We start from the raw sequence: 24,937 nt of genomic DNA, 5'->3' as shown, positions 1-24,937 counted from the left end.
CTGTGCTGCTCCCTAGGGACAATGAGAACCTCCATGGTGCCCTGGGGAAGGACAGGGAAGGCTCTGAGCATCCGCCCTCCCCAGCCCAGAGCCAGCTCTCATCCCTGAGCTGGCACACAGCTTATCCACAGCTGTGGGTAAGTCACACCTGCTCCAGGACAAGGGCAGGTTAACTCCAGAGCTTCCTTTTCAGCCCAGAGACAGGAGAAACAGGAGGAGAGCACAGCAGCCATTCCACAGCCTACAGGGAGGAGTGCCAGTGTGTTTGTGGTGGAAGCACAGCGGGCACAGAGCTGGTGCCACGGGCTGGACACACATCCCACTGCCACAGGGAGCTGCTGCTCCTGCAGGCTGCCTTCCCTGGGCAAAGGGAGTCTCCCCCTCAAATAAAACACAATCCTGACCCAGCTGGAGTGTCCCAGGCCAGGCTGGACAGGGCCTGGAGCAACCTGGTCCAGTGGAAGGTGTCCCTGAATGAGATGGTCTTTAAGGTCCAGCCCAAAGCACTCCGTGATTCTGTGATTTTTCTCTGAGGAATCAGAGGAAGGATAATTCCATTCACCTCAGACTGCAGGGCCTGTCAGGGGTCTGTTAAAGGGAGCATCATCACAGTGCCTGTTCCCTTCTCTCACAGCACCAGTGCCTCTAATCCTTTTATAAGAACATCATTATGTGGAATAAACTGTCTAGAGGAAAAAAAAAAGGTCTTGCAACTCTGCTAATCTCCTTAATGATTTAATACCTGCAAATACTCCTGGGAGGTATCCCTTTCCTGATCCCATTAAACACTGCTGTGCAAAACACCTCACACACTCCAGCATCCTACTGTGGACCTTGTTTTCAAACAAAGCCAATTGCTCTGGAGACCAGGCGAGGGTTTCTGATCCCACAGCCCCACCAGTTTTAAAAGATTTCTCTAAACATCTGCCTGGGGGATTCCAATAAGTCCTGGCACAGCTCCTCCAAATAGTAGCAAAGCTAAACAGGGTAGGGCTGTGACTGCAGAGATCTCTCACTGCCAGCACAAATACACAGCCTGGCCATTCACCCTTTTACAGCAGGAAAGGCACAGACAGCTGATGATTCACAATCAGCACCTTCCCTTCTACTACAGGCTCCCCTTTTCTTTAATTACTCCATCTCCTGGCAAGCAGCTCCTCCCTCCCTGCAGTTTTTGTGACACTTTTCTCCCCGATTTCTTCATCACATTGACAAGGACAGGGCACATCCCACAGTCCCCTGTTTGGTTTCTCCATCTGCCATGGGCTGGTAAAACACCCCAGCCAGGGTTGGGCATTCCTTCATGTGTGGGACCAGAACAGGCTTGGAACACTCAATTCCTCTGCAGAACTCAGAGTGAGGCTGAGGTGACTTCATGGGCCTTGTTTGTGCTGGTTCTTCTCCTTTTCTTTGCATTTGCACAGCCAAGAGACATTTCATTCCCAGGTCCATATGTACATGTTTGTAAATATATAAAAATATATTCAATATTAAATATATAAAATGTATTAAATTGTTGCCTACTCCCCACACATGGCTGGGAATGACACTGGTACTGATTCTTCCTCTCAGAAATCTTCTCTTAAACAGTTCAAATCTTCCTCAGCTCAGGGTTTTTCCAAAGTTCCCCAGCACAGGCCCTGGGTTGATTCACCTGAACTCCAGGTGTTTACTGCTGCAGGTAAATCCAACACCCAAAGTCTCCACACATCACACAGTGAAAAACTCACCAAGAAGGGGCAAATGAACCATGAGAGACCCACCAGGGCTGATGTCCCTGGAGCTGACACAGACAGACATCTTAAGAACAAGAGAGTCACACCCCTTGCAGCTCATGGATGTTTTTCCTACAGCAAAACAGATTGATTTTGTTGTCGTTGTTTTGATTCATGCTGGTTAAAACAGAAACCCAAGGCTGATGCTTCACTTCAGGTTCAGGTAACTGTCTTGGACTGTGCCAGCTTAATGATTAAATCCAAAATTACTCTTCCCTATTCTGCAGAAAGCCACGAGGGTGATTGTGTAAGAGGGTGTTCGCGGCACACACAAACCACCAGCAAATCTGCTTTGTTTAAAAGGGAAAGAAGAGCAAGGGAACACCAAGGCAAGGCCAAGACAAATAAAATGGCACAGACAGAGTGCCCCGAGGAGCCAGGGCACGCAGAGGGCCCTGTGCCCTGCTCCCAGCCCTGCAGGGACTGGAAGGCTCCCAGAGCAGGCTGGGATCAGCAGGACACCAGATCCTGATCCCTCCTCAGCTCCACAGACACTGCAAGGCCCGGGTAAACATCCTTGCTAAACTCTGGCCAGCACAGCAACATCGAGAGGGATGACACTCATAAATCAGCAGGAGGAGAATCTGTGCTGCTCTCTCAGCCACAGCACCGCTCCCAGGATTTGCAGCAGACACTGAGTTAAGCTGCATCTTTGGTCTGATGCTAAACCACCTTCTTGCCAAGGCTAAAAATTGCTGCATGGCGTAATCACAAACCGAGGCAGAGGAGCGAAATAATAAATTTCATTCCCATATAATAACAACAAGTTGGGTTTCCATAGCACCCCTCTGCCTCTCAGATCCAGGAGGACGTTGCTGCCCTGGCTCCCTGCGGCAGGCTCTGTGCACAGGGGTTGTGTAACCCACACAGGCACTGCTCTGAGGGCTGGCACCCAGCAGGATCAGCAGCGCCCGAGGAAAGGGCAGGGCCCAGGGCAGGACCTGAACCCTCCAGAACGCTGCTGATCCATGGCCTGCCCTGCCCTGCCCTGCAGGGACACCTTCCCCTACGCCAGGCTGCTCAGAGCCTCACTGCACCCGGCCTTGGGCCCTTCCAGGGGTGGGAGAGGGAAGGGAAGGACCTGAACCCTCCAGAACGCTGCTGATCCACGGCCTGCCCTGCCCTGCCCTGCAGGGACACCTTCCCCTACGCCAGGCTGCTCAGAGCCTCATTGCACCGGCCTTGGACCCTTCCAGGGGTGGGAGAGGGAAGGGAAGGACCTGAACCCTCCAGGACGCTGCTGATCCACGGCCTGCCCTGCCCTGCCCTGCAGGGACAGCTTCCCCTACGCCAGGCTGCTCAGAGCCTCACTGCACCCGGCCTTGGGCCCTTCCAGGGGTGGGAGAGGGAAGGGAAGGCACCAGGCGCAAGGGAACCATCGCCTGTCCGTGCCCAGCCTGGGCTGTAACTGCAGAAAGGGTTCTGGGCTCCCGACTGCTGCTCCCACACAAGACAAAAGGGCAAATCATAGAACCACCATGGTCAGACCTCTAAGATCACCACCCCAGAGGCCTGAGCATGGGTTTCATGTATTTTTATCGCATTCAGAATCACCAGACATTAAAACATTTTTGTGAAGCGACCTGTAGCCCCAGCTCCTACATTCAGCCGAATGTGAGCAAATAAGAATTTGCATCTTTTTCTTGTGTGTTGGGCTGGGGTTTTTTTTAATTTCCTGCTGCGTGAAACAGGAGGAGCAATAAAATCCAACCCTTGGAAACAAATGACAACTGTTTAATGGAGTAAAAAGAAATCCTAACACCATCCTGGGCTGTTTATGCCACAGCTACTCCACACACAGCTGCGTACACAGGTAGAAGAACAGGCTCCAAGTCCAGACTTCCTCACTTTTATGGGTTTAAATTGGATCCCACTCAGTGTTTAAGGCCATTGTTGAACTGCTAGCACATTCTGCAGCATGACTAACACCAACTGGGTTATTTTTCACTCACATGTGACAAATTCCTGTACCTGGTCCCATGGTATGTAGCTCTACATCACTCATCTTTACCCCAAAAACAATTAGAAAACACACTCAGTCTTTGTCTAAAAGAAGTGGTGGGTTCCCTTGTCTCCTGGAATCATGACATTAAATTATAATCTCTACTTTTTCCTTCCCTTCTGTTTTGCTGAAATCTGTTATTGCTCTGTATCTCCTCAGGGAGACACAGATGCTTCCAGGTGTCTCCTACACGGGAGTTCAGGCTCAAACACAAAAGGCACCAGCACTGGGCCTTCCTTTGTTTCTTTTTAATCTCAAGATTTATGAGAGGTAGTTGACTCATGTTTGGGCTGCCAGAGCTGGACTTTTGTAAGTAATTACATCCTTGCTATTTTATTAATTAAGATAATTTCTCTCACTTTTGTCTGAGTTGTTGGGGATTGACAACTGTGAGAAAAATACAGATCCTTCCTGGTGTCAGGCAGGTGAAAGTGCAGACTCTTCCTTCTCCAGGGCCTGGCCTAGGCACCCAAAGGGAAAGGTGCAGAAATATCAAATACCCCAGCACTGCTCAGCTCCACCAGACCATCCAAGCGTCTCCTCTCAGAGGGGAGCTCCACCCTCAGCACAAGGCAAGAAATCCTGCACACACCAGGGCTACTGTGAGCTGTTAAGTGTGGTTTTGCTCCACATACCCCCATTTCCTTTCCAGCAACAGCACCAGAAAAAACACTGAGGAGAGAGTTTGTAGCTGAGGAATTCAGTGGATGATTAACTCCATCCTACCTATTAACCACTGCCTCCGTTCCCTCCTGCGAGCCCCAGAGCTGGGCAGCAGAGCTGGGCCAGCCCCTGATGCCCCTGAGTGCTGTGCAGAGTCTCAGGTGATGTGCTGGCTCTGGCTCTCAGCTACAACCCATTAAGTGCACTAATGATTAATCCAGGATGGAACCTGGCTCCCCTTGTGCCACCAAACGGATCCTGCTGCCTGCAGGCCACCATGGAGGGACCTGCAGGGCCACCAGGAGCCCCTCACAGGCAGGCACAGGGATGCAGTGAGCATCCCCCTCCTCACCAATGCACACCCCAGCCACGCTGTTCCCCCCTTGGGGCCAGGACAGGACTGGGCATGCAGCTCCAGCACCCTGAAGATGCTCCAGGGGCAGCCGGGTCCATGAGCAGCCCCAGCCCATCACCACCTCACAGCACAGCACCTCAGATCACAGCAGCCCCACGCGCCAGCCCCCGTGTCTGTCACACTCTGCTGCACCCCAGAACGGGCAGGGCTGGGACACAAACTGCCTGTGCCACCTCAGGCACCTCCCCTGCCCCGGCCATGGAGCTCCTACAGCCTCGCCCTGCTGCCAAACAGGAGGGGGAGGCTCAGGTTGGACATCAGAACAATTTCTTTATGAAAGGGTCGCCAGGCAGGGGAAGGGGCTGCCCAGGGAGGTGGTGGAGTCACCATCCCCAGAGGGGTCCAACAAATGGCTGAGGACGTGATTTGTGACGGCCTTGGGGGAATGGTTGGGCCCAATGGTCTTGGAGGGTTTTTCCAGCCTTAGCAATTCTGTTATTCCATGATTGTCCTGTCACACAGCCTGTGAGCCAGCCAGAATTAGGACTCCAAGGAGTGCACAAGTGGGTTTGCAGCCAGGGGAGGACTGGAGCCACCCCTGCCATCCCAAAGTGCCCAGGGAATGCTGAAATGCAGCCACACTGCTCTCAGGAGCTGCTCCCTGCACTGCACACAGCTCTGACCTCCCAGATGGGGCTGGCATGTCTCTCTTTGGGAAACTGATGCGTCTGCCCTCAACACAAAGTATAAGCTGGGCAGAAAATAAAACTCTGCTTCTTTTCCAGATGCTTTAAAAGCAAAATTAATGGCTCTGCAGCTGTGGGAGCACAGTGGGACCCTGCTGCTCCAGGAGCTGCTGCTGGGGAAGTTCCCCCAGCACAAGGCTGGGTTTGGTTCAGAGGATGAGGAAGAAGAGGCTGAAGGCCAAGCAGAGGTGGGAAAGCAGGACCAAGGGTCCCAATGAAGCTGTCAAAGTGAGCCCACATCTCCATTTTGCTGCCCTGATGCTCACCTCGCTCAGGCTGAAGATTCACCTTCCCAAGAGCTGCTGGGGGATGTTTTACTGGAGGATGAGCAGAGCACCAGGCAAGCAGGAATGACAAAGCCAGGGCAGCCAAGCGCTGAAACACTCCACAAGCACCCAATTCCCACAAAGAACCAGGACAACACTCAGTGCAGCCTCAGCCCACGGCTCAGTCAGGCAGAGGGATGCAGAGGAATCCTGAGAGCCCAGCCCACAGCAGCAGGGTCAGGCTGCAAACACGAGCAGGAGCCCTGCTTCCCCCGTTCCAGCCCTTAGACAACACTGCCCCCAGTAGCTCGGCTCCCTCCCGAGCCAAGGTGTGCACTGAGCACCCAGGGCACACACCAGGAGAGGGAACAGCAGCTCCAGGAGCTGCCCCTGCTCGGTGGGAACGGGGGAGCTGTGGTCAGCGTGCACTGGGAGCTAAAGGTGCTGATCAGAGCACCCACCTGGGAGAGGAGGATGCATCCTCTGAAGGATGGATCCATCCATCCTCGGCCACAGCTTGGACTCAAGGAGCTCAGCGGTATTTTCCAACCTAAATGAGCCCGGGATTCTGTGAAAAGATGCCCTGGTGACTTCTGGAATGTCCCTCCCAAGCAGCCAGAGTGGAGCAAGCTCAGGGGAGGCTGAGGGTCCTGCAGGAGGGGGGTGTTGGGAGAGGAATTTCCAAACTCTCCCGTGTTGGGAGAGGAATTTCCAAACTCTCCCAGCTCCCTCTGAAGTGATGGGATCAAGCTACAGACTTGGATGTGTCTGACTAATGCAAGGAACACAGAGCACAACAGTGGGCTCTGCTGGCTTGACTGAGAGGTCTGATGGCCAGCCGTAATTAACCCTTTAACTGCTGCAAGGACTAAGTGATGCCAGAGGGAAACACTCCCAGCTGACTGGCTGCACAGCACAGGGCACTGCACACAAAGCAAAGCAAACCCAAGTTAATGCCCCTTAAATGCTGTGGCAGATGCAATCTCTGCATGTAACCAGAAATTCAACTACCCAAGGCCAGTGGCACTGCTGCCTTGACAAGTCACTGTGCTGCAAGCACTGGAGAGGCACAGAGCTTCCCAAGGGATGGTTCAGAGCTTCCCAAGGAATGGTTAATTACTGGATGCAGGGAGTGACAGGAGGGAGCACAGCGAGGGCTTTGGAGCTCCGGGTCTGGCTGTTGGGCCACTGAAGTTATTGTGTTGTACAAAACACAGATCCAGGAGCCAGTGATGCTCCTGGCACTCCCTGCAGAAAGCAGGGTGTGTCCTCCCTCTCAATTAAACCTTGGCAATTGTCTCGTGTCAGCCCAGCAGAACTTCGAGTGCCACCCAGACAGCTCCAGCTTTGTCTCCAGGGTGCTGCTTGATCTGTGCTGTGCCCTGCACAGCTTTCCTGCACACAGGAGAAGCAGCTTTCCTTTTAATTTTCCTTCAATAAAGCCCTTCCTCACTGCTGTAGGAACACAATCCACCACAGATACCAGCTACAGTGAATTTCCTTAACACAACTCAGAGACTAACACAGCCTAACCCTTGGCCTCTTCCAGCTTTTGTTTTCCCACCTCAGTTTTGTCTACAGTAATTTTTTTAAGACTTCTGATCCAACCTTTGCACCGATCCATGCAATCAGGGGTCGCAGAGCTCAGCCTATAAAGCCACTGACTTCATGTTTTCCCTCCGTAGGAGTAAAATAATGTTCCCACACTCCGATAGAAACCTTTGCTCTGCACAGATTTAATTCATTACTTATGAATCTCTGGCCAACGCCACTCTCCTCATGGCAGTGGCTCTCTGTTTGCAGTTGTCTCCAGAGTCTGGCAGGACAGGGAATCTCCTTTTTGCTGTGTAGTGAAGGAGCTCAGAAGGGATCCTGACTGATGGCTCCACCAACTGCTCATGTTGACAATCCTCTTCCAGAAAATCACCCAGGTAGCAGCAACAGGCTGTGCTCCACAACTGCTCCACAGAGCACTGGGTGGGAGCCAGGGTATTTTCCAATGGAAACTCTTCTCCCAGGGAATCACTCTGCAGCCTGTTTCAGATGAGCGCTGTGTTTGGCTTTAGGGAATGGGAGAAGATTTCTTTGTGCTGTGAGGGCAGTTCTGGGACACAAATAACTGAGGAGTCACTGTGCATGCTGCTGGAATCGCTGAGGAGGCTGGGATGGCAGCAGCTCTGCCAGCCTCAAAGGCACGTGCCTGTGCTCCAAGCTGATGCTTTTTGCTCTTGCAGGACTGCCTGCATCAGGTCTCAGGTAAGAGCTGCCCTTTTGCTGTGCCTGCACCAATCCATGAGATCCCAGAGCTGGTACAGCAATAGCAAACATGGAAGGTGCCAGTTGATTGCTCTTTTTATATCCAAATTCCTCCTTTGCGAGCTCACTCTTTCCACAAAGCTTTCCAAACCTTTTTTTTCATCTGGGGAGGGGTGAAACCCAACTCTGCTGAGGGCCAGCAGCACCACACTGCCTGCACAGGCTCTGCCACAGCTCAGAGACTTTCACCAGGCCCCCCGTGCCCCTGGGACCTGTCTGGGGGGACAAGGCCATCACCACCCCAAAAACCCCGTCCCTCTCCTCTTTTGGTGAAACAACCCAGCAGAGGTGTCTGAGGGAGTACAAAGCACAGCAGAGAGGAGGGAATGTGGCTGCAAGGCTTTCCTTAGAGGCTCCACTCTGCATCCCACTGTGGTTTCCAGCTGCTCCCTCAGCTCTCCAAGGCCCAGGAGAGGAAATGTGGGACATGCACTGTGCTGGGAGCACGTGGCATGGAAAGGGCTGGGATTCCTGTTGTATCACCCCACAGAGGGCCTGGCACTGTTCCCTCTGCTCCCAACCAGCCACACAGCCCCTGCTCATGGGAGCACTGGAGCAGCCCAGGAGGGAAAAGCTGGAACATCCCCAGAGTGACAGCAGGACTGTGGCTGCCAGCCCTGGGCCACGAGCATCCCCTGCAAGGCAAGGCCTGCTTGGCACCTCTCCTGACAGCCCCACCTGAGAGCCACGGTGCCCCACAGGGTCCCCATCCCGTGCCAGGGTGGGCATCCTGCCCTTGGAAATGTGGCATTTGAGAGCAGAGGCAGGAATGAGCAGCTGGATTTTCCAAGCCACACGTGGAAAGGCTGCATTCAAGCCCTAACACACACCCAGCCAGCTGCGAGGCAAGTGGGTGAGCGCAGAGGTACAAAAATACAAAAATAGGCACTTCTGGAGTGCTTCTTCAAGCAGCAGCATTTTTGCACTACAAAAATACACACACAAAAAAAATAAAATAAAAAAAAAAAGATCACGGGTTTGGTTTTTTTTTTTTTCCCCAGCTCTCAAAGGGATCCACGTGCTCCCACCACGGCTTTGGGGATGAAGGGATCATCCCCAGCTCACTACCCTGGGGCTGTGTCAGGGCAGCAATGTCCCAGGACAGCACACAGATGCTTTCACCAACCTGCCCCAAACCAAAACCCGCAGCTCCAGCCCGGCCTCCCTCCACCCCCTGGCCGAGGCGTGGTTTGAGAGAGAAACGCTCAGCTTTGGCCAACACAATCCGGCTGGGCTCTGCTTTCCCAGGCTTAGCTGTTCCTCGGGTTCCTCCCTCCGGAGGACTCAGCCCACACCCTGGGTCCTCTCCTCGGAGCGCCACTCCCACGGCTCCGGCCGGGGAACCGCTTAACCCATTGCGGGAGCCTGGTTAACCCATTCCAGCAGGAACAGAACCCATTGTAGGAGCCCGCTTAACCCATTGCAGCAGCCTGGTTAACCCATTGCGGGAGCCCGCTTAACCCATTGCAGCAGGATCAGAACCCATTGCAGGAGCCCGCTTAACCCATTGCGGGAGCCCGCTTAACCCATTGCAGCAGGATCAGAACCCATTGCAGGAGCCCGCTTAACCCATTGCGGGAGCCTGGTTAACCCATTGTAGGAGCCCGCTTAACCCATTGCGGGAGCCCGCTTAACCCATTGCAGCAGGAACAGAACCCATTGCAGGAGCCTGCTTAACCCATTGCAGGAGCCTGCTTAACCCATTCCAGCAGGAACAGAACCCATTGCAGGAGCAGAACCCATTCCCAGCAGCCCAGTTAACCCATACCCAGTGGGAACAGAACCCATTCTAGCAGCCCAGTTAACCCATTCCCAGCAGAAGGAGAGGCCATTCCCAGCAGCCCAGGTAACCCATTCCCAGCAGGAGCAGAGCCCATCCCAGCAGGAGCAAGCCCATTCCAGCAGCCTGGTTAACCCATTCCCAGCAGGAGCAGAGCCCCCGAGCCCTGGGCTCCACAGCATCCCTGACGAACCCCCAGGCCTGGGCCAGGGTGGAAAGGAGCCACTGCCTGTCCCTGCAGGGAAAACCCTCCTTTGCCTCTGGATGCTGGTGCTGTCCCTGCCAGAGGAGCCCGGAGCAGCCACAGGGATCCTGAGGGAGCCAGGGCTGAGGGGCTGCCAGGGATGTTGCAATGGAGCTGGGAAGAGGCCATTGCTGGGGATCTGCAAGTACCACAGAACCAGGGCATCACCCAACACTCTGGGCTGGGAGGGACCTCAGAGCCACCCAGTGCCACCCCTGCCATGGGCAGGGACACCTTCCACTGCCCCAGGGCGCTCCAAGCCCTGTCCAACCCAGCCTTGGGGACTGCCAGCTTCTCCAGGCAACCTCAAAAGGAACCATTTCCTCCCAATATCCCATCCAACCTTCCCTCTGGCAGTGGGAAGCCATTCCCCCTTGTCCTGGCTCTCCATGGCCTTGTCACAAGCCCCTCTCCAGCTCTCCTGGAGCTCTCTGAAGGACCAGGAGGTCTGTCCAAGGAGGTGGGCACAGGCTCTGGGAGGGCTACAAACCCCACCCTGGAAATGTCCCTTCCAAACCAGGGATTAGACCCTGTGACTCCATCACAGACACACAAACTGCACCGCACAGAACCCAGAGTGCTTCTCCACACAAGGAGCTGCCTGCACAGGCTGGCAGAAAATGAGCTGCCAGCTGCCACCAGGAGAAACAAGGCCATGGTGTGGTGGCCAGGGACAATTTTGGATGAATAGGAACAGGCTGGCAGAGTCATGGCTCGGATCCAGACTCCGTGTCACCCCAGGCTGCCCTGCAGGACGAGCTGCTGCAGCCTGGGGCTGCTGGGACAGCCAGCACAGCCCTGTGTCCCCATAGTCCTGCAGGGCATCTGCCAGCACAGCTGCAGTGAGAAATGGGTATCCCACCAGCTCCCACACCTGCGCTGCCAGAGGGCACCCACAGCCTGTGGGAACAGCAGGGCCACGCTCCAGCACCCAGAGATGCTGTAGGTGGGAGATCTGCTAGCACAGAGTGAATGAACATCCAGTCCTGTCACCAACCCAGCCTATCACACTGCCTTAGCACGGGCTGCTAATTGAATTCAACATGACAGCAGGTTAAACACAGTCACACAGGACCATATGCCACGTCTGAAACTTCCCTGCCGAGCTCAGCTCAGCGAGGTTTCTCCAAGGCCTGATGCCAGGAAGCAGAGGAGATTTACCTGCTCCTAACCTGAGGGCAAATATTTTGCTGTTAATGCAGTAGAAACAGCTGGCTGAGGAATTGTTTTGATTATGTGTTTTGCTTATCTGCACATTATCAAAAAGGATATGACCTTTCGAGGGAAAGGGAAGAGCTGGAAAGCTGAAGAAGTTCAGCCTGCAGAGGAGTAGCTTGCACAGAGAGCTCACAGCACCTTCCAGTATCTGAAAAGGCTACAGGGAGGCCATTGAGGGACTGTTCATCAGGACCTGTAGTGACAGAACAGCTGGGAATGGGTCCACACTAAAGAGGAAAAACTGAGGTTTCATATATGGAAAAAATTCCTCCCTGTGAGAGAGGTGAGGCCTTGGCACAGGGTGCCCAGAGCAGCTGTGGCTGCCCCTGGATCCCTGGAAAAGTCCAAGGCCAGGCTGGATGGGGCTTGGAGCAGCCTGGTCTAAAGGTCTAAAGGAAGATGTCCCTGCCAATAGCAGAGGAGTGAAGGAGATGCTCTTTAAGGTCCTTTCCCACCCCAACTATTCCAGGATTCTGTGATTCTATGACAAAATCTCTTTACTGGTCACGGTTCCTATAAATACACTGCAAATGCTATAGCTTGCACGTTTTGATGCTCTTCCTGATGACAGCTATCCTTTAAATAAACACGAATGGCAGCAATCACATGAGTTTTGCTTTTTGTGCCCTTTGCAAAGCAAAAAACTAACATTATGTTTCAATTGACATTTTTAGTTTTGGCAAACGGAGATGCCGACTTTGCTTCAGCGTCTACGTAAAGAGCGGTGATTCGATGTGAAAAACAGGCTCATTCTTTACTGCAAAGGAAGGCTGAGAAATAAGGGCTGGAGAGGTCTGGTGGGACACCACCAGGCTCCTTTGGGACAGGCTAGTGACCTTCAGCACGGCCCGTGCGTGCAGCTGAAGGGGAGCGTGGCCAGTAGCTCCGCAGCCACTGCGGCTTTCCAGCCTTGGAGTCACATTTCAGCAAGGGCTGGAGAGAAGGGAGGGATGGTGGGGAGCGAGAGGAGGCTGGTTTGATGTGGGGGGAGAAAAGGGTGGGCTGGTGAGCAGCAGCAGCCATTCCTCTGAACAGCAACAGCACCATGAGCACAGCCCGGGAGTGGAGCTGCCAACTTTCCACTGGGGAAGAGATGGGAAATTTTCCCTCTGAGCCTGACAGCAACTGCCTAAAATCATGCTGTTGGCCGTGGAGGGACTAACTCACAAGTGCTGTGTCCCCCAGAACCCACCCCACTGCCCACACTGCTCCATGCACTCTCCTCACATGAAGAGCCAGATCCAGGCAGCTCCCAGCCCGCTCCACCCTGGCACTGGAATGCACAGCTTTGCTCCCGAGCTGTCCTTCTTCCCCTGCTCACTTTGTTACTCACTACAACTCAGATAAATGTTTGGGGACATGTGGAGTAAATAAAATACAAAATCAAGCTGAACTGCAACAATCAATCAAAGGATGACAAAGCTTGGAGGAACAGAGAAAGGATGATGCCGAGCCGCGTTATGGAAACCACAGCGTGAAAAACATGGCATGACAAGAGATAAAACAAGGAATCCCATTAAAATGGGATAAAAAGCAGAAGAGCATTAACAAACCATATGAGTTCTACCTTCTGAGTGAGTGGTTTTCTTTCAAATCCACTCTTTGTGAGAGCAGAATGAAAGCAGCTGAGTGAAACGCAAAGAGACCTGCGGGGGGCTTGCCAGCAGGACAAGAGCAGGATCAGCCCTCACTTTCACTCCACAAGGAAAAAGCAACACACAGAAAGAGACCACCAGGAAACTTAAAAATGTCAGGAAACACAGGGGAAAATCAGTGTAAACAGTGCACAGGAAAAATCACACCAGGTGTCAGAGGAAACCCAGAGGATTCCACCAGCAGCTCGTCCTGCCTCGTGGGGCTCCAAGAGGTTTAATTACAGTTCTTCAACATGTGGGGGTTTGTCACTACCAGGGTTTGTAGGTTTGGCTGCACCAAACTACAGATGACAGAAGTGAGACACGTTGATGCTGCTTGGGATTATTCAATTGCAACTTTTGGCACAGAGCAGGAGCACCTTCAAATCTGCCTCTCCGGTGGATGCCTGTTCTTCCTGAGCTGGACATTTCTCTTAATACGCTCTGAAACACCACTAAGAGAAGTTTTAATTTTTAAAAAGTTTCTCAGTCGTGGGAGCAGCACTGAGAGTTCTCTGAAGCTTTAGGAAGGAGCACAATAAACAGCCCAGCCCTCTCTAACAGCAGAGCCCGTTCTGCTCCGACACCGCGCCACAGAATCGCCTCCTTGTTCCCACTCACACTATAGCTACGAGCTGCTTATGGGACTGGTCCCTTCCACAGGCTGAAAGAATCTCGCTGGCAAAATATTTATCTAGCACCTCATTTGGGCCTTTTTCCCTCTCCAAAATCTCTTACAAAAGAGAAACGCAGCCTTGTTTTCGCTGGGATATGGCTCCCTACAAGAATGACATTCCAGGCTGTCTCAATTTTTTCTAGGAACAGCAATAGAGCTATTTTGCTTTTGTGGCCTGGACACTACTGTACAGACACTCCACTGCCTGTGGGTTTACCTGATTTAGATTTTAATTTAAACTGGGAATTTTTTTCCCCTGATAGCTTTTGAAGACACCCCAAGCCTTGAAAAGGCTTTTCCTGCATCATGTAATAATATCAAAATCTACCAATCACTGCTGACCCTTGAAATTTAAAATACCAGACTGCAGGTTCCTGAATCATAGGATCTGTTTATTTTAAGGTTTATTTAGGTGAAGTCACCGGCTGGGCAGTGCAACCCCAGGGCTCAGTGCCAGATCCACAAAAAACCCCACTGGGTTTTGGATGAAAGTTCTGATCCCCACTTCTGCAGGAGCCTGGCAACAGCAGAGCTCCTCTGATCCCAGCTTCTCCTTCTCACCCATCCACAAACACTATTCCATCCTAATGAGGGGAAAACAAAGTTTCCACTATCATCCCTCTACATCAAGATTCTAATTTCCACTTCAAACCTGCCACGACACCGAAGATGTGTCAGAAAGAATCAGGATTTGCAAGGGAAAGTCAGAAAGCCTTAATGAGATTTATTTCCACTCGAGGAACGAAATAAGCGATGAAAGCTCAAGAAACAGCTCAGGCTCAAATAAATGCGAACAAAAATCCGGTGGCGCTGAGAGCAAAGCACTTGAAAAGAGATGGATCAGAGCATGCCTGGGATGCAGGAGCTCAGAAGTGCAAATGCTGCCACTGGAAGCCTCGCTCCCCCAGTTCAGATCCACTGTGGATTATTTGGAAAAACAGCCTTTGCTCCTGGTTCCAGCCAGACTTTGCGTTACACTTCAAGAACCTGACTCTGGCCATGGGAAGGGGCCAATATTCCCGCTCGGTCTGCCTGGAGACCGCTTCCAGCGAGGTATGTGGTGTCTGCGAGCAGCAGAGCCCATTTCCTTAGCGATTCTTTGGATGGGACCTTTCCCCATGCTCCTGGTAACAGCGCGGCCGCGGTTGGCATTTATTTCCTCAAAGCTGCTCCGTCTAAAGCGTCGGACACAAGAGGAATTCATTTCCTAGGCCTCGCTGCCACAGCCAGAAATTTGGAATCGCAGTTGCTGAGTGCTGCTGCAAGCAAATGGCCGGGAATTCTGGCGTTGGGAATTTTCAGAACTCGGCCTTCCTAAAGGCTGCTTTCAGTCCAGAATAATTAATTTTTTTTAAAGGGGTTGTTGAGACACTAAAATATAATTTTTCCTCTAATGGGAGAATATATAAACGTTATTTATCTGTCCCTGTTCAACAAAGGGAATGTGAAATTATTAGGCAAAACTCACATAACCTCACTGAGCCATGAGCAAGAATCCCTTCCATCCCAACAGAAATCAATCTGTAAACTCTTCATGGTTATAATGACACTGGGTGCACCTGCATTCTCTGCCATCACCAAGAGGTCAAACAGGGCAGTAAACCTGAAAGAAGCCCACTTCAGCACATGTCAGCCCAGCCCTCAGAACAGGACCAGCACACATTTCCAGCTGGGACACACACACAGTGATGAGCTGCCTGACAGGGATGATTCCACGGCCTGAATTCCCAACGTGAGCTCTGTGCCCTACACAAACACTTCTGCCATCAGAACACGGTGCCACAAACACCATCCATTGCTCGGGAGCATTTCCCCTTCCCATGGTTTTGTTCACCTGCAAGAGCTTTATGTCCTGCTTCCATCTGTCACTGCACAATACCCAAAACATTCTGGGAGCTTTTACAACTCAGCGCCTCTGAACAACAATAACATAGTCTCAAACACTTACTACCAACATTAATAACCACAGAAACACATTGTAATAGCCCCAAATCCTCAAAAAGCCAAATGAAGGACTGATCATCACAGCCTCCAGGAGGCTGCTCCACAGTGACCAGCGAGCAGCCTGGGGAGCTGCAGAGCCCCATCTCAAACCAGCAACAGATAACAGAAATCCAGAACCTCCTTAATAAAAACCAGTCTTTTCCAGTTAGGGACTTTCTGCAACAAACAATGGCTGGTTTGTTTGCAGAAGTCTAAATATATCTAGCAAGAAAAGAGCTGGAAAACACCTTGGCTGCTGGATTTAGAGATGTGCACATTTTCCTGAAGTTAGTCCAGACACAGCCTGTGAAAACTACAATGTATGTTTACTGTGGTACTCCACAACTTCTGCAGTATCTCTGTATTGACGCTAAAAGTGGAAGCTTAGTTAAGAATATCCAAATAGAGAAGCAGACCCTTAAAGCAGCGAAATACCACCAGAAATTAGTTCATGTGAGATCTATCCACCACGCCAGGCCCCACGTCATCTTTCTTATATGAATCACTCGATGCTTTTGTCTCGTCAAGAACTGAAAAGCTGCTCCCTACGGAAAACCAAACTTTTCCCCTGCGTCTGTTTTTTGCGTCACTCGGCGAGCTGATTTCAGTGACAGAGCACATGGGCCATTGCAGTGCCCCTCATGAACGTGCCTGACTGACCGACCCAAAACAACCAGACACAAGCACATCTGTCATCCCATCCACGGAGCGATGCTTGTTACGCGTTAGCTGCGTCTTTCGGGTTTGCTCTAAAGTGTGTTTAACCCCCCAATTAATTCAAACACTCGCTCCCGCACACCCTCCTCCCGTTATTCCCTCCCCAAGAACTTCCTGAACACGGAACCTCCCAGACCAAACTCCCAGCTCGGAACCCCCCGGTTCGGAACCCCCCGAACCAAACTCCCGGCTCGGAAGCCCCCGAACCAAACTCCCGAACACGGAACCCCCCAAACCAAACTCCCGAACACGGAACCCCTGAACCAAACTCCCTAACACGGAACCCCTGAACCAAACTCCCGAACACGGAACCCCTCGAACCAAACTCCCGAACACGGAACCCCTGAACCAAACTCCCGGCTCGGAAGCCCCCGAACCAAACTCCCGAACGCGGAACCCCCCGAACCAAACTCCGTCTCGGAGCCCCCGCTCCATGTACCCGAACACGGACCACCGCGGTTCCCCGTGTCCCGGTGCGGGCCGATCGCGGCCCCCCGGCCGTGCCCGGTACTCACAGCGCGGTGGCGGCGGGGGGCACGGCGGCCCCCGGGCTCTCCCCGCCGCGGGCCGAGCAGTTGAGGGCGCAGGCGGGCGCGGCGCAGGCACAGCCCGGGGCGCAGGGCCGGCAGGCGGGGGCCGGGGTCGCGGCGAGCCCCCCGCACAGCAGCGAGCAGAGCAGGCACCAGCCCGGCAGCGGCAGCCGCGGGGCGCCATGTTTGCGCGGTGCTCCGGCGGCTCCATTTCCCAAAGGCATCTCTCCCTACGGGCATGGCATGGCCCCGGCGCGCCGCCGCCGCCCCGGCCGCCCGCCCCGCCGCGCTCCGCCGCCGCCTCAGCGCCCGCCCGCCATGGCCCGGCCCGCTGGGGCCCCGCTCGCCGCGCTGACAGCCCCGGCCCGGCCCGGCGCCGCTCGGCTCTGCTGCTGCTCCGCCCGGCCGCGGCCGCCCCCGCTCCGCCTCCCGGCCGGCGGAAACACGGCGCCGCTCCAGCCCGGGCCGCCCCCGCTCCGGCCCGCACCGCGCGGCTCCCGGGGCACCGGCACAGCGAGCGGGGCCGGCAGCAGGAGGGTCCCCTGGGAAAGGGGTGTCCCGGGGGACCGGGGTGTCCCGGGAACAGCGGGATCCCGTGGGAAAGGGGTGTCCTAGGAACAGCGGGATCCCGTGGGGATGTCCTAGACAGGGGCATCCCCTGGGAAAGGGGTGTCCTGGGAACTGGGGGAACCTATGGGGAAGGGGTGTCCTGGAACAGGGGGATCCCGTGGGAAAGGGGTGTCCTGGAACAGGGGATCCCGTGGGAAAGGGGTGTCCCGGGGGGCAGGCGAGATCTCGGGGGACCGGGGTGTCCCGGGAACAGCGGGATCCCGTGGGGATGCAATCCCGTGGGAAAGGGGTGTCCTGGGAACTGGGGGATCCCGTGGGAAAGGGGTGTCCTGGAACAGGGGATCCCGTGGGAAAGGGGTGTCCCGGGGGGCAGGCGAGATCTCGGGGGACCGGGGTGTCCCGGGACAGCGGGATCCCGTGGGGATGCAATCCCGTGGGAAAGGGGTGTCCTGGGAACTGGGGCATCCCGTGGGGAAGGGGTGTCCCGGGGGCAGAGGGGTGGCGCGGGAGAAAGGTGTCCCGGGAAAACGGGGAGCCCGAGGGACACGAGGGTCCCGGGGGACGGGGCTGTCCCTGGAGCAGGAGCACCCCGGAGAACGGGGATCCCATGGGACACAGGAGCCACCCCGGGGACTGAGGGCATCCTGAGCACAGAAGCATCCCGGGGAACACGAGCATCCCCGGGACAGGAGAGTCCCGGGAAACAAGGGTTATCCCCGTGGGGGCAGCTCAGACAGCGGGCACGGCAGAGAACGCGGCAGGGAATTGTCTCCCAGTGCCCGGGCACACAGGGCGGTGCGCCCACCTGAGCCCTCCCCGAGGCTGGTGCTGGGGGATGCAGTGAGGGCTGCAGGGTGTGTGTCACACCCCCAGCACTGCAGGTAACTCGGGTACCTCGGAGGGAGAGGAAGAACGAGGCTGGTACTTTCCAGTGCATTTTTTTTTTTTTTTTTTTAGCATGAAACACAGCAAATCCGTCAGGTTTCAATGTCACTTTCACCCTGCAATAGCCCCGGGCAGTGGCTGCGGCTCACACCTGGTGAGATCAATCCATCATCCCACAACATCTCCTCGGGAACTGAATTATTTCTAAATTTAAAATATAACTAAAATAAAATCTCCATACAAGCAAAGGAAGCACCATTGCAGAGGGCATCTCCCCAAAACCAGCCCCGCTTGGAAAGGGTTGAACAGCTGTGACAGCTGATTATTGCACCCTGATTTGTTGGTGTTTCACCTGTGCTGTGTTTAATCAGGACAGACTAGGGTGATGGTTTGGGTTTGAATCACATAGGATTTTTGAAGGCATTTGTGACTTTGGGTGTGTGGGATTCTCTAGGGAACGAGGGACTGACCCTTCAGCACTGCATGTGCATCCACCGTGGGCTGGGAATCCCAGAATCATTGAAGTCAGAAAAGACCCCACCTCTGGCTCTGCCCAGTGGGATTGACCCAGGATGGTCCCGATCCAACAGAATCTGTCACCACCTGTGTGGTTTTAGCTTTGGGATCGTCCTGCTGAGGCTCTGCCTTCCTGTATGCAGGAAACTCTGAACAAACCTGAAATGCAAAGCCTGACAGCATCCAACCCCCCTCCTTGGCATGGTGCTTAATGTATGTGAGAATTTACTTTCCAAAAACATTTTGTGCCTCGAATGTTGGGCTTGAAATGTGCTTGAAAGACACATCATCCTTTGCATGATGTATTGTGCCCAAAATAGCTCCGTGGTTACTATTTCCTCATGTGACTGCGATATATTTATTTCCACTCCCTCAATTGTAAATTGCTTTTTGTAGGGTTCTTTTCCCTTTCTTTTGTACTGATGCCCATATTCTTTCAGATAACAGCAAGGAGAAAATATCCTGTGTGCGGATTGCAATCAGTAGATTAGCAGGCTAATGGAATCCAGCTGATGGAATGAAGTTAAGGGCTCTCCCCCAAAAGCCAGGGCTGCCAAGCTGTAACAAGGGCAGTGAGCAAGGAAATACTTGAGTGAGTGTGCAAGGATAGAGCAAACCTTGACACGGCAGCGAGAAAATCGTTTGTTCACATCAAATCACGATTTTTCATCTTGGAGGAAAGTCTTGTTGCTGAGCTGGGATGGGTTTTACAACAGCAGCTGGGGAAAATGATGGAAGTGGAAAATGCACTTTAGGGAGGCTGCTGCTCACTGCGAGGCTGGGAAGGGCTTGCTGTGGGGAAGGGATTCTGCTGGATCCTCCCACTGGCGGGAACAGGAGAGTTTCCCAACACTCTTTACTTGAAGCAGAATTAAAACCCCAGTGAAGAGGCTGTTCATTCTGCCTGTCCTGCATGCGGGCACCCAGCACATCCCAGACACACCATGCTCAGCAAAACGTGACAGAGCTGTGGCTGACCAGGAATGTCCCTGCTGCATCCACATCCCAAAACCACTGCAGATGGCTTTGGACAGCCCTGGAACCCTGTGGCACCCCCTCTCCAGCACCCATTTCTGCCCAGGAAACACAGGAAAAAACTCCTACAGCACCAGGTGCAGGTCCATGAGCGGCCATGCAGGCACCTTCTTGTCCAGGTGTGTTCATAGCCCACAGAGGGGAAACTCTGTGCAGCTGGAAATGGGATTGGAGCCAGGACAGGGAGCCCTCTGCCCCCAGCAGCACCCATCCACTGTACCCCATGTGGGTCTGCAAAAGGCAGGGAAAAGGCCCCTCTTGACCTCTCAGGTGCCTTGCCAAGAGCTGTGGGCCTTGGAGAGCAGCTGTATTTATGTGTGGCCACAGTAACAGCTCCATTTGCTGTTATTTCCCTGCACAGCAATAACTCTCACCTGGAGGAAGCAGCACAGCTGGTGTTCAGAGAGTGTCTGGGGGAAAGAGCTCCAGTGGGAGCGGGACACAGGGATCCAGAGGAGCTGGGATCCCTGTTCCTCCAGGGAGGAAGGGGCTGCATCCTTCCCTGCAGGCTGTTGCACAAAACGTGGCTGCATTTTGTGCCCCCTTTCCTGTGTGATCTCAGAATCATGGAATTATTCAGGTTGGAAAACTGCTTGCTGAGGGTAACACATGGGGGTACCAATACCCACGAGAGCTGCAGGATACATCAACTTCTTTATTTTTGAGCCTGTTTTGTAACAAAAAACCTCAAATCATCGTTGAGTATATGTTAGCCAAGTCAGCTGAATGAAGCTAACATTTTATTTATAAACAATTTTCTTAAATACATTTCAGTGTATTTTCTCTTCCATCCTACCAGTTCCTTAAGGAACACAATCACTCTGATCAGTAGGAGTTGGAAAAGAGCACGGAGTGCAGCCATTGCCCCAGCCCTGCCAAGCCCGCTGCTAACCCGTGTCCCCAAGTGCCGCATCCATGGATTTGTCACATCCATGGATTTGTCACATCCCCGGGATGGAGCAGTGACGCTCCCCGAGGAGTGACCCCACAGGGACCATCTCCATCACCCAGTCCTGGCCCTTCCTATTCCTTCTGCTCCTTTTCCCATCGCGCCGCTCCAGTCGTTCCCCCGGTGCCGGCGCCGGTCCCGGCGGGCTCAGCCCGTTCCCGGTGCCGGTTCGCGGGCCCCGGGCGCCCTCTAGCACCGCCTGCGGGATAGAGACCGGCAACAGCCCCGGAACGAGCCCGGGATCACGGAATCACAGTGCCCTGGGTCCCAAAAGCCCCCCAAGACCACCCAGTCCAGCCGCTCCCCCAGCAGAGCCAGCGCCACCCCTAACGCGTGTCCCCAAGTGCCGCCTCTAACCCGTGTCCACAAGCGCCACATCACACGAATTTTAAAGGACAAGGGGAACGGCTTCCCGCTGCCAGAGAGCGGGGAGAGATCGGGAATTAGGAACTGATTGCTCTTCAGAGCTCTGAGTGCCTGGAGTGCCTGGCTGCGGGCTGGCCGCGCTGCTCACACACTGTCGTTTTGAAATAAAAACTAATTGCCCGAGCTCACTAGATCTTTGCTAAAGAGGAAATGTCCAGCCTTCCTCGGAAAACAGTAACAAACAGCCTTAAAATCGGAGCTCCATGGTCACGGTCATCACCCAGGTTTTTAACGACCCGGAGCAGCGCCGCTGGCTCGCACTCAGCTTGGGAATGGCACCTCAGGTTGGGAATGTCACCTCAGCTTGGGAATGGCACCTCAGGTTGGGAATGGCACCTCAGGTGTGCCAGAGCACAAAGACAAAAGCTGCTGGATCCACCCGTGTCTCATCAGCCATCTGCCACCAATTAGTGCTGATGAACGCCTGGGCACGCTGCGGGCACTCATTTGCATGTGCCCAGCTCCTCCTCGGCTGGCTCAGGAGCCGGGTTTGCCTTTCCCTCCCTCCCTGTACTCAGGATCTGGCTTTGCCTTTCCCTCCCCGTGCTCAGGATCTGGCTTTGCCTTTCCCTCCCTGTACTCAGGATCTGGCTTTGCCTTTCCCTCCCCGTGCTCAGGATCTGGCTTTGCCTTTCCCTCCCCGTGCTCAGGAGCCGGGTTTGCCTTTCCCTCCCTGTACTCAGGATCTGGCTTTGCCTTTCCCTCCCTGTACTCAGGATCTGGCTTTGCCTTTCTCTCCCTGGCTCAGGAGCTGGCTTTGCCTTTCCCTCCCTGTGCTCAGGATCTGGCTTTGCCTTTCCCTCCCTGTGCTCAGGATCTGGCTTTGCCTTTCCCTCCCTGTGCTCAGGATCTGGCTTTGCCTTTCCCTCCCCGTGCCCAGGAGCTCCCTTTGCCTTTCCCTCCCCACTGCTCAGGATCTGGCTTTGCCTTTCCCTCCCCAGGATGTGCCTGCAGCACCAGCAGTCACACATCCATCCCCGGGGTCCCTCGGGAGCCTCTCCCCAGCTGGCCCTAGAGGGTGACTTGTTCTCCAGAGCAGCAGCTTTACGAGCCTCTGCACATTTCCATGCTGCTCATTACCACTGTTTATTGTTTTACAAGGGCCCAGAGCACTGCTCACATCCCAGGGCTGGCCCGTGGGAGCTCTTGAGCTCTGCGGTGCCAAACTAATTTCCAAAGATGAGGGTTTTCAGGGATTTATTTGTTCCAGCTCCTTGGGCTCTGCTGTGGTGGCTCCAGGCAGTGCCAGGCTCAGGGCCACTGGCTGGGCTCGTGCTCCAGCCATGATCTGGCTGGTGTGAATCATTTTGGGATGGAAATGGCCAAGTGTGCAGGGATAACAGAGGCACCTGTGACATTTGCACCCTTGCTTTTGGAACCACAACCACAGTCTAACCCTTCCCTGGCTCAGGATGTGTTTGTGTACAGCTACAAAATACCTCAGATATTTCCAAGCTGACATATTATATTCCTAAAATATTTGATGCCGCTGAGGCGTGTCTGAAAAGCATCTAAAATATACAAAATAGCCTGAAAATATCTCACATTAGGGAGGCTGGGCACTTGCTCTGCCCTCCCTCTGTTCCAAAGGCCTTTTGAACATCCAGCTCTTCATCCTGTCTCAAAGTCCTCGTGGGTGACTGCTGAGCTGGGCACTGCCCTGCCCTCGGCCCTCTGCTCCTGAAACCTTGGCTCGTGTCAGTCTTGGCACAAGGAAAATCCGTGTCCTGCCCTCAGCCCAGTGCCAGCTCGTTAGGACCTGGCACAATCACCTTTCTATGTGTGACAGGGGCAGTGGGGGCCCAGGGCAGCACCGAGGTTCCCTGGGGATGCCCATGGGGCCATGGCAGGTGTTAGAGAAAGGCTCTGCTCCAGAGGAGGGGACTGAGCTCCCTTGGCTTGGCACTGGGGCAGAGCCACCATCCCATCCTCCTGCTGCCAGTGTGGGTCCTCCTCCTGAACACTCTTGGGTCGGCATTTTCATTGCCTTGGAGAGGGAAAAGGGACTAAAGGGGCACTTAGGTGGGGATAGGAGTGCTCAGGCTCTGCCCCTGGGCTGCACATGCTGAAAGCTCCATGTCTGCCCAGCTCCGTGGTGTCCAAACCCTCCAGAGGAGCTGGCTGCTGCTCTTATGGGTTTGAACACCAAGAAATAAAGAGTTAGAAACAGGCTGGGCTCTCCAAACCTCACCAGGGAAAACATTGGCAGTGGCTGGAGGGAGCCACAGGTGGGAGATGCCCCTCAGGATGGGCCAGAGGGGTGAAGGAGCCTGAGATGGAGCCGGAGGGACTCTGAGGAGGAGAGGTGGAAAATGAAACATCCAGACAAAGGAAAGAGGCTGCGATTGTAAGATTGGGCTTGGCAGCATAAGAAAGGGAAGAGACAAAAGCAGTCTCCGAGCAAAACGCTGGAATTTAACTTTCACAGCTGCAGAAGGAAAACAATGACTTCCCACACAAAACTCACTGATGGGCTGCGCTGATGAGGAGATGTCTGAGGAATTTCAATTAAAAGCCAGCGACACTGACAAAGGCGATGAGATTGAAGCGTTCAGAGGTGAGTGAGCGATGGGAGGCAGAACAATGACTGGCGAGGGAGGGAACGGTGCCTGCTGGGGGCTGCGTGGGCTGGGCCCTTCCCAAGGCACAGAGTCCTTGCCCGCCCTGCCGGGGGCTGGGATCCAGCTCCAGCTGTGGCCCGTGCCTTGTGCACCTCCCTCTGCCCTCCATGGGGACGTGCTGGCCGCAGCAGGGCTGTCCCCTCCGTCTGGCCTCTCTGGGGGTGTCTGCTCCCCTGTAGGATGGAACTGAGCTCTCTGGGTTTGCCTGCCAGCCCCAGGAGCCCTCCCACAGCTGCCATCCAGGTGATGCCACTGCCTCCAGCCTCTCCTTCTGCAGCCACTCTGGAGCCAGAGCTCCGTGTGCCCTTGGCAAAGGACCTGAGCAGGGCTGGCAGAGTTACAGGAGACCGGGAGAGCCACAGAATGGTTTAGGTTGGAAAAGGCCTCTGAAGTCCATCCAGCCCAGCTATTCCTCAGCACTGCCAAAGCCAGCACTGTCCCATGTCCCCAAGTGCCACATGCACAGGGCTGTAAAACCCCCTCAGGGATGGGGACTCCACCCCTGCCCTGGGCAGCTGTGCCAGGGCTGGGCAGCCCCTCCGGGAGGAAATTCTCCCAAATATCCACCCTGAGCTGCCCTGGCCCAGCCTGAGGCCGTTCCCTCTCCTCCTGTCCCTGTTCCCTGGAGCAGAGCCCGACCCTCCAGGCTGAGCCCCTTTCCAGCTCCCTCAGCCTCTTCTGGGGCTCCAGCCCTTCCCCAGCCCTGTTCCCTTCTCTGGACACACTCCAGCCCCTCCACATCATGAAGGGCCCAAAACTGCCCCCAGGATTTGAGGCAAAGCTTCACCAGCACCCAGCAGAGACAGAGAAGCCCCCAAGCCTTGGCTGGTGGCACTGCAGCAGGTGACAGCAGAGGCACCACGAGCAGCACATGGAAAGAGCCTGCAGCATCCTTCCTGCACTCACCATGCAAGGAAGATGAATATCTTCCAAGCTGGCACAGCTGACATGGTGCCTGGTGGGAATAGCTCGTCCTTGCAGGCTGCCTGCTGGAGCAGGCTCTGCTCCCTCGGAGCTGGCACCAGGAGCT

The 24,937-nt window shown here is 54.4% G+C and overlaps 1 protein-coding gene across 2 annotated transcripts in view; it reads right to left on the bottom strand.

The window, feature by feature from the left end:
- The window catches only part of PKD1 (polycystin 1, transient receptor potential channel interacting), an 84,001-nt gene extending 66,721 nt beyond the window's left edge, over positions 1–17,280 (bottom strand). For both annotated transcript variants that reach the window (XM_077186670.1, XM_077186671.1), the window contains exon 1: positions 16,891–17,280. In XM_077186670.1, the coding sequence (XP_077042785.1) occupies positions 16,891–17,129 (239 nt within the window). In that variant the 5' untranslated portion in view covers positions 17,130–17,280. The remainder of the gene's footprint in view (positions 1–16,890) is intronic.
- Between the last annotated feature and the right edge of the window lie 7,657 nt (positions 17,281–24,937).

This window comes from Agelaius phoeniceus, chromosome 16 (assembly GCF_051311805.1).
Source record: "Agelaius phoeniceus isolate bAgePho1 chromosome 16, bAgePho1.hap1, whole genome shotgun sequence".
Classification (NCBI taxonomy): domain Eukaryota; kingdom Metazoa; phylum Chordata; class Aves; order Passeriformes; family Icteridae; genus Agelaius; species Agelaius phoeniceus.
The sequence above is the reverse complement of the archived record's forward strand: the minus strand, read 5'-3'. Positions and strand labels throughout refer to the sequence as shown.